We start from the raw sequence: 10367 nt of genomic DNA on the forward strand, positions 1-10367 counted from the left end.
TATGTGGTGATGAGGATTGAATCTACTGCCTCACCTGTGCTAGGTGAGCGCTCTACCAATGAGCTACAACACCAGTCCTCTTTTTGTTAAAATATTTTTCAGCTGTAGAGAGACACAATGTCTTCATTTTATTTATTTATTTTAATGTGGTACTGAGGATTGAACGTAGTGCTTCACACGTGCAAGACAAGCGCTCCCCGAAAGAGCTACAACCCCAGACTGTTGTCCCCATTCTTGGAAAGCTCTTCCCATCTACACATCACTAACTCCTCCACATCTTTCAAAACCTAGCTCACAAGCATCTTCGATTGGCAAATGTCTCTATGTAACTCACCTAGTTCATGAAGAAGTCTTTTGTTTTCTATTATTTCAAGTCACCATCTAAACTGCTGACTCTTGCTGGTGACCCCATGGCCAATACACACAATGTGACTGAATTCATTTTCCTGGGACTATCTCCCAACTGGGAGGTGCAGAGGGTTTGCTTTGTGATTTTTCTGCTCTTGTACGTGGCCATTGTCCTGGGGAATTCCCTCATTGTGCTCACTGTCCTGACCAGCAGAAGTCTGGGATCCCCCATGTACTTCTTCCTCAGCTACCTGTCCTTCGTGGAGATCTGCTACTCCTCTTCTACAGCCCCCAAACTCATCTCAGATCTGCTGGCTGAGAGGAAAACCATACCTTGGTGGGGCTGCATGACACAGCTTTTCTTCATGCACTTCTTTGGGGGTGCTGAGATTTTCCTGCTCACAGTGATGGCCTATGACCGCTATGTGGCCATCTGCAAGCCCCTCAACTACACCACCATCATGAACCAGCAGGTGTGCATGGTCCTGGTGGGAATGGCATGGGTGGGGGGCTTTGTGCATTCCCTTTCCCAGATCCTTCTCATCTTCCAACTGCCCTTCTGTGGCCCCAATGTGATTGACCACTATTTCTGTGATGTGCTCCCCTTGCTCCAACTGGCCTGTTCAGACACTCTCCTCATTGGTCTGCTGATTGTTGCTAATGGGGGGACCCTGTCTGTGATCAGCTTTCTGGTCCTCTTGGTGTCCTATATGGTCATCCTGCTTCATCTGAGGACTCGGAGCTCTGAGGGGAGGCGCAAAGCCCTCTCCACCTGTGGGTCCCACATCACCGTGGTCATGTTGTTCTTTGTACCCTGTGTCTTCATCTATCTGAGGCCTTCGACCACTCTGCCTGCAGACAAGATGGTAGCCGTGTTCTACACAGTGGTGACCCCACTCCTCAACCCTGTCATCTACTCCCTGAGAAATGCTGAGGTGAAGAAGGCCATGAAGAGGCTGTGGACCAGGACAATGAAACTAGGTGGGACATAGAGGCTGAGCCTTGGTACTGGTCCTTGGCTTTGGAATGATATTGAGTTCCAACTTAAGGAACACAATGAGTGGAAGAGGGTAAATTCTAGAATTGCCCAATCTTTGTGTCCATCTTCAAAAAATGTACTTTTAATCACTTGTAAAATATTTCCTCTTATGGATGTACTGTCTATACCTAGCCATTTTCAGCTGGTTCCAATATTTATTAATGCAAGTAACACTCTTTTAAGTATCCTTGAATAGAAATCTTTAACTAACTTCTGATTTTGGGACACATTTCTTGGGATGAGTTTACTCTCTTAAAGAGCTTGAAGCGCTTTTGATGCACAGTGTTAAAATGAATCACATGCCTTGTGGAAGGGCTCTCAACAGAATCAAATAGTTATTAATTAATTATTAGCTTGTTGAGGAATAATATTTTCTGTCATCTCGAAGTACCCCTAACAATACATTTGGGATGATGCAACTTTATAGGCCTCCTTACACAATTGCCCGAAGTTAACACCACCAAGAAAGAGATGAATTAATGTACTGTTCTTCCAGTCCTGGTGCACTGAGGAGACACACAGCATCAGCACTGTGGTATTCCTCCCCAAACTGTCCATCCTTAGTCAAATATGAAAACTCATCAGGGAAACCCAAACTAAGAACATTCTGCCAAATGACTGCCCTTCATGCTTCAAAAATGGGAAGACAAAGAAAGATTGAAGGATTCAATCACATGAAAGGCTGGAGACAACGGAATACAACATGAGATCCTCGATCACATCCTGTATTAGGTAAAGGCCATGAGTAGACAAAACTCCTTAGATAATCTAATTGTATGAATGCTAATCTGTTGATTTTGAAAATTACGCTGTTTATCCCAGGCAATGTCCTTGGATTTAGAAATCATTCATGGAGGTTTCTGAAATAAAGAATTACCATATTAGCAACTTTCAAACATTATAGAAAAACATTATTTTTATTGTATATATCTACTCTGTACAATACACTGCTTAGCTATACACATACACAGTGAAATTATTAATACTATGAAACAAATTAATATGCCCATGACCTTCCGTAGTTAGCTTTTTCTGTAGTAAGAATACTTAACATCTAAGCTCTTAGCACATAAATCTTCTTAACTATAGTTTTCATGCTTTAAGTAGATCCTAGACTTACTCATGGTACATAACTGCAGGTTTGTATCCTTTGGTCTATGTCGCCTTATTTGCATTATATGTGAAAAAAAATATATATCCATCTTTTGTCTACATGTCTATCTACTTATTGAGAGAATGATAAACAAAATGTGTAAAAATACTAATAGTTGAGAATTGTACTAAGGAATAACAAATTATTCTTTGTAATTTCACAAGTTTTTAAAAGTTAAATTATTTTACAATAAAATATTTTAAATGTTTTTCAAATTATACACACATTGTTGCTTAATTTGCATTTCTCTGATTTTTTGTGAGGATAGTTGTTTTCTTTTTAATTGGCTTTGATTCTTATTTTTATATTATTCAACTGATTCCCAGCATTGCAATACAAAAATCCCAGTAAAATATTCTCAATGTTTAAAATTTTACATTTCTATACAGTAAAACGATTCATTTTTCTATTTATTCCATTCTGTTTGAATTTTAATTATTTTACACCATTAATGCATTATATATTTTTATTGAAAAATTACTTTCATTTTTATTTAATTTGTGCAAAATTAATATATTCATAAAGTTTAAAATATAAAAGCTACACATACAAAAAATTTTATTCTTTATTTAATATTTCTTCTTTGCCCTTATTCTCTTTTCTTTTTCTAGTGTCCTATATTTCTTGCAGAGTCTATTTAAGTAAATACATATAAAAACATACTATATATGTTTTTATTTATCTCTACTTTTACAAACAAATCTTTTATGTGACAAACAAAAACTAAGAGAACATATCTCCACCAGAACCATCCTACAGGAAATGTAACAGAAATTCTTCACATTGAAAGAAAGATATGTCGATGACTAAGAAGAAAAGATGAGAAGATATTAAACTTGAAATAGTAAATAAACAAATTCAGACTGCCTTAATATTATAAATACAAATCATTCATATCTTAATGTGAAGGCTAAAAAACAAAACAACTAAAAATAAAAACTGCCTTTATATGTTAAGAGACACTGTAGAAAGATATAAAATGAGATATTAAAAATTTAAAATGTGGAGAGGAATGCTATGCAGATGAGGAGTTTTCTTCTTAGTGTATCTTCTATTTTCCTTCTTTCATGTTTACAATGTTAAGTTGCTATTAATTTAAGTTGCTATTATTTCAAAATAGCTTTCTATAATCAAATATTTTTCCATCAACAAAAAGGTAATCACAATGCAAAAATCTATAATTGACAAACCAAAAATAGTAAGCAATAATCACAACACGCTACTAAAGACAATGAAAATTGAGTGAGAAGGAGAAAAAAGAAACTACAATATGATTAGAAAACACCTTACAAAATAACAATAGCAAGACCTTACCTGTCAATAACTATCTTGAATAGAAATGGATTCAATTCTGCTATTAAAACACAATGACTGGATAGATAAAAAAGAAACAAGACCCAACTACATATGTTCCTTACAAGAAAGTCACTTCACCTCTAAGGACACACACACAGACTGAGAGTTAAGGGATGGAATAAGATATGCATACAAATGGAATCCAGAAGAAAGCAGCATTAGCCACTTGTATCAGACAGAATTGGTTTTGAGTGAAAAGCAGTAAAAAGGGAGAAGTTATATTGTTATATAATGATAACGTGGCCAATACATCAAGAGGAAATGATAATTCTAAATATATACACACCCCAAATCAGAGCACACAAATATATAAGCCAATATCAATAGTTCTAAAGGGAGAGATAGACCAATATAATAATAGCAGTTACAGATTTTAACACCCCTTTGAAGTAATGGAAAGATCATCTAGACAACAACAACCAGGGAACAGCAGAGTTAAACTGCACCCTAAACCAAATGGAACAGGTATCTACAGAACATTCCATCTGTAGATGCAGCTACAGAATACACACTCTTCTCAGTAGCACATGAACCTGCTCCAGGATAGATCATATCAAAATATGTCCCAACAAAACTTTAAGAAAGCATATCAAATGCAAATATGTATCAATAAATTTCATTATTATTGACACCTATAATTCACCAATAAAAAATATGGAAAAAATCAGACTGAGTATCCTTTTTCACCACAGTGCAATAAATCTAAAAATCATTAACAAGAAAAACCTAGGAAACTATATGGATATCAACTTATTACAGAACAACCAATGGAGAAAGGCAAAGAAAGCATTAATACAAAATTTTCTTGAAACAAACAAAAATAGAGGTAAAAGATACCAAAATATATGAAACACAGAAAAAGCAGTACCTAGAGGGAGGTTTGTAGCACTAAATGTGCACATGAACAAAAACAAAGATTTCCAGTAACCAACCTAACAATGCACCTAAGGACTTAGAAAAACAAGAATGAAACAAACTCAAATTTGGTGGGAGGAAATAAAAAACAGCAGAGCAGAAATAAATGAAATCAAGACTTAAAAAATACAAGACATCAAAATGAAAACAGTTGGTTTTCTGAGATCAAATGAGCAAACCTAATTAGAGATGAAAAAGGAAACATTACAAGTGATAGCACAGAAAAACAAAGGATCCTAGAACTTACTATGAATAATTATACTCTAGAAAATTATTAAAAATAATTACATGTGTAATATATTATTTAGATGTCCCAGATTGTTTATGACCAGAAATTTATTCCTTAATTAAATTACACATGTAATATACTATTCAGATGTCTCAGATTATTTGTGACCAGTAATTTATTCCTTTCTTCCTATTTAATAATTTTCTAGAGTATAATTATTTATGAGGGGTGAGAGGGAAACGGAGGGGTAGGGGGTTAGCAATGATGGCGGAATGTGATAGACATCATTATCCAAAGTACATGTATGAAGACACGAATTGGTGTCAACATACTTTATATACAGACATATGAAAAATCGTGCTGTATATGTGTAATAATAATTATAATGCATTCCGCTGTCATTTATTTTTTTAAAAATCAATAAAAACAAATAAATGAACGAATAGTATATTACACTGGTGTTGTATATGCCTTTTTTCTTCTTTTTGCTCTAATTTTTACTATTTTAACATCCTTTACTTTTCATAATACATACTTGTGTTTGTTTTATGTACTCTACTGTCTTCCCATGTACTTGTCTACCCAAAATTACTTCCTGTCTATTCTCCTGCTACAAACCCTCTTCATTAGATTTCTCTTTCACACTTCTAAGATCTACTAACTCTATATCCTCATATCCTGCCTCCTCAGCTTATCATCCTATGCCTCACTACGTTCACTGTCCACCATCAGAAACTGTAAACCTTTTTACAAACCAACCTATTTTATTATAGATAATAATAGAATTCAACATTTCTGTACATTGTGACCAAACTGTAAACATCTTAATAACAATGAATTGTTTATAGGTGCTACATTGGGATTATATCAGGATCTGTTAACATTGTCCTTCCCCACAAAGGAGAGGTATTAAAACCCTACAGGAGCACTATTAACCAATAGGTAAAAATGATAATGCCTCAGACCCACAGCACTAGAAGGGAAGACACCCAGCAACATGAAAAGATAAGGGAAGAAAGTGCCCCAAACAAATCAAGATATCACATGATTAGAATCCATGGCTAGCACAGCGGAAGAAATTACAGAGAAGAAGTTCAGGATGTACATGATTTACATGAATTAAGGGATGATATAAGAGAGCAAATACAGGCAGCAAAAGATCATTTCAACAAAGAGCTACATAAACAAATACAGGAAGCAAAAGATTACTTCAATAAGGAGATAGAGGTTCTTTAAAAAAAAAACATAAATCCTTGAAATGAAAGAAACAATAAACCAAATTAAAAGTTTAATTCAAAGCATCACAGTATATCACTTGGAAGACAGGACCTCAGACAATGAAGACAAAATATATAATCTTGAAAAGAATGTAGACCACACAGTGAAAATGATAAGAAACCATGAGAAGAACATTCAAGAAATATGGGATAGCATTAAAAAAAAAACAAATTTATGAGTTATTGGGATAGAGAAAAGCATAGAGCTCCAAACCAAAGGAATGAACAATCTACTCAATGAAATAAAATCAGAAAACTTCCCAAACATGAAGAATGAATTAGAAATCCAAATTCAAGAAGCTTACAGGACACCAAATGTATAAAATAACAACAGATCCACACCAGTACATTATAATGAAAATGCCCGACATACAGAATAAGGAGAGAATACTAAAAGCCATGAGAGAACGGAATCAGATTACATACAGGGGGAAACAAATTAGAATAACTGCAGATTGTTCAATCCATGCCCTGAAAGCTAGAAGATCCTGGAACAACATTATCAAGCTCTAAAAAAAAAAAATGGATGCCAACCAAGAATTTTGTATCCAGCAAAATTAAGCTTTAGATTTGATGATGAAATAAAAACTTTCCACGATAAACAAAAGTTAAAAGAATTTACAGCTAGAAAACCGGCACTGCAAAACATCTTCGGCAAAATATTCCATAAAGAAGAATTAAAAAGCAACAATGAAAATCAGCAGAGGGAGGTATTCCACTAAAGGAAAAATCAATCAAAGAGAAACCAAGTCAAGTTGAATACCAAAAGCAAACAAAATGGCTGGGAATACAAATTATGTCTCAATAATAACCCTGAATGTTAGTGGCCTAACCTCATCAATCAAAAGACATAGGCTAGCAGATTGGATTTTAAAAAGACCCAACAATATGCTGCCCCCAGGAGACTCATCTGATAGGAAAAGACATACACAGGTGAAAGGTTGAGAAAAATCATAACACTACATGGACTATGGAAGCAAGCAGGGATTTCCATTCTCATATCAAAGTAGACTTCAAGCCAAAGTTAATCAAAAGGGATAAAGAAAGACATTTCATACTGCTCAAGAGAACCATACACCAACAAGGCATAACAATTATAAATATATATGCCCCAAACAATGGACCATCTTAGTTCATCAAACAAATTCTTCTTAAGTTCAAGAGTCAAATAGACCACAACACAATAATTCTGGGTGACTTTAACACACCTCTCTCATCACTGGATAGATTTTCCCAACAAAAACTGAACAAAGAAACTATAGAACTCAATAATACAATCAATAATTTTGACTTAACTGACATGTATAGAATATTTCATCCTTCCACAAGTGAATGCACTTTCTTCTCAGCAGCACATGGATCCTTCTCTAAAACAGACCATATAATATGCCACAAAGCAACTCTTAGCAAATACAAAAAAGTAGAGATACTACCCTGCATTTTACCAGATCATAATGGAATGAAATTAGAAATCAATGACAAAATAAAAGATAAAATTTACTCCAAAACCTGGAGACTAAAAAAGATGCTACTGAATAAACAATGGGTTGCAAAAGACATCAAGGAGGAGATATAAAAATTCTTAGAGGTAAATGAGAACAATGATACAACATATCGAAATCTCTAGGACACTATGACGGCAGTACTAGGAGGAAAGTTCATTGCACGGAGTTCATTCCTTAAAAGAAGAAAAAGTCAACAAATAAATGACCTAACACTATATCTCAAAGCCCTAGAAAAATAACAAATCAACACCAAAAGCAGTTGAAGAGAGGAAATAATTAAAATCAGACCTGAAATCAATGGAATTGAAAAAAAAGAAAAAAGAAACCCATTGAAAAAATTGACAAAACAAAAAGCTGGTTCTTTGAAAAAATAAATAAAATTGACAAACTCTTAGCTATGCTAACAAAGAGAAGAAGAGAGAAAACTCAAATTACTAACATACGTGATAAAATGGTAATATCACAACAGATACTACAGAAATACAGAAAATAATTAGAAATTATTTTGAAAACTTGTACTCCAATAGAAAATACTGAAGCCATCAAAAAATTTCTTAAGTCATATGATTTGCCCAAATTGAATCAGGATAATATACACAATTTAAACAGACCAATATCAAGCAATGAAATAGAAGACATCATCTGAAAGGAAAATTACCCCATTTACAATAGCCTCAAAAATAAAATAAAATACTAGGAAATCAACTTAACAAAAGAGGTGAAAGACCTATACAATGAAAACTACAGACCCATATCTTTAGGTACAGAACCCTAAAGAAAGAAATCAAAGAAGACCTTAGAAGATGGAAAGATCTACCTTGCTCTTGGATAGGCAGAATTAATATTATCAAAATGATCTTACTACCAAAAGCATATACAGATTTAATGCAATTCTGATCAAAATCCCAATGGCATTCCTCATAGAAATAGAAAAGACAGTCATGAAATTCATCTGGAAAAATAAGAGATTCAGAATAGCTAAAGCAATCCTTAGCAAGCAGAGTTAGCACATCCACTTTGGAAAACAGTATAGAGGGGGAAAAAAACTAAAAAAAAAAAAAATAGAACTACATATGACCCAGCAATCTCTCTACTTGATATACATCTTTATATCATTTGCTCCCCAATGCTTATTATAGCATGTCTGCAATATCCATGATAAGGAATCAACTGAGATGTCCATCAATGGATGAGAAGATTAAGAACATATAGTATAGAGAGATTCAAAATAGCAGATTAGAAGCACCCAGCACTTGCCTGCTTCTCCACAAAATAGAATCATACTAACAGGTATGCAGCTGCTTGTTGAAGTGGGTGATGTGGCGGAGTATGGGATACAACAGAGGAAGAGACCTAGAGAGACCCATATCTTTTGGATAATGGAATAGTGGGTGAAAGAGAGTGACTGGCACCAGCTAAACAGCATCATAGCAGGAAGAAGGGAATATCCCCCCAGTGAAGACACAGGTGCCTACATATGCCCTGCCTCACTGTGCACAGCCTAGAAAGCTCCGGAGAGAATCTTTGTTTAGGGAGCTCTGCGTTCCTAAACAAATATAGTTAATATGCTGCAGCACCAGGCTCTGCCCCATCCTTGGAGTGCACAGCTCAAAAAGATCCTAAATGAATCTGCCTGGTGAGTTCCATATTCCACACTAGCTCATTCCAACACACAGAGTAGCTGAGAGGAATTCCACAAATCCCTGTCACTTATCACCTGGCAAGCACCACAATAAAATGAATCAGGGGGTAAATAGCTCCTAACACTCACTCTGTCCATGAGATGCACAGCCTGAGGCCCAGAGAAAAACTTTTCTCAGAATAGGTTGTGTAGGAGAGGAAGATGGCGGCGAGGGGAGTGCATTGCCCCCGTGTGCTGCTTCACTGTGTGGGAGTATGACAAGTCAGGACGGCTAAAGGCTATCTTGTTAGGAATTTCCAGCAATAGTGGGGTGCTCCGGAACCTGGAGGAAGGATTTCCATCACACGAGGATCAGCTACAGGGACTCAAACACAAGAGGTTTGTCGCATGGAGGGTAACACTGCTTATTCAGCAAATCGCCCCGCGGCTAGAGTCTGCAGCGCGCTGGGAAACGAGGAGATAGCGACACAGGGATACAGCGCTGCAGTTTCTGCCAGCCGTGCAAGCACCGTACTCAGGGCTGAATTCTGGGTTTGAGACGGGGGAAGGAAGCGGTCCATCTCGGTTCTCCACACCGGTCAGACCACAGAGGAGGCCAGCAGCCACCATGTTAGAAAGCTGACATCACCATTCCTGTTTTCGACTGACCGCAGCTCATTCAGCCATAGAACAGGTAATTTCAGGCTGCCATTCGCCTGCGGCTTGCAGACAGATTGCTAGGGTTCAGTGCCTGGGGGCTTCTTAGAACCTGATCTTATCGGAGCGAACACCGAGCGTGGGGCGGCCGAGTTCCGGCTCCCGGAACCACCCTGGCCCAGGGCTGGGGAGCCTGCGGAGGCTGCTTCTTGGACCCTGCTCCTATCAGAGCATACACCAAGCACTAAGCGGCCGAGTTCCGGCTCC

At 36.5% G+C, this 10367-nt stretch overlaps 1 protein-coding gene across 1 annotated transcript; it reads left to right on the forward strand.

Annotated features, from left to right (window-relative positions):
- The first annotated feature begins 410 nt into the window (after nucleotides 1-410).
- LOC114093658 (olfactory receptor 4X2-like) lies at nucleotides 411-1340 on the forward strand. Its single transcript, XM_027936527.2, has one exon. The coding sequence runs from the start codon at nucleotides 411-413 to the stop codon at nucleotides 1338-1340; it is 930 nt and encodes a 309-aa protein (XP_027792328.2).
- Nucleotides 1341-10367: the final 9027 nt, after the last annotated feature.

This window comes from Marmota flaviventris, chromosome 9, assembly GCF_047511675.1.
Source record: "Marmota flaviventris isolate mMarFla1 chromosome 9, mMarFla1.hap1, whole genome shotgun sequence".
Lineage (NCBI taxonomy): Eukaryota > Metazoa > Chordata > Mammalia > Rodentia > Sciuridae > Marmota > Marmota flaviventris.

Bases quoted from the DNA above. Each gene is read 5' to 3' on its own strand.
- LOC114093658 (XM_027936527.2), top strand. From the start codon at position 411: ATGGCCAATACACACAATGTGACTGAATTCATTTTCCTGGGACTATCT.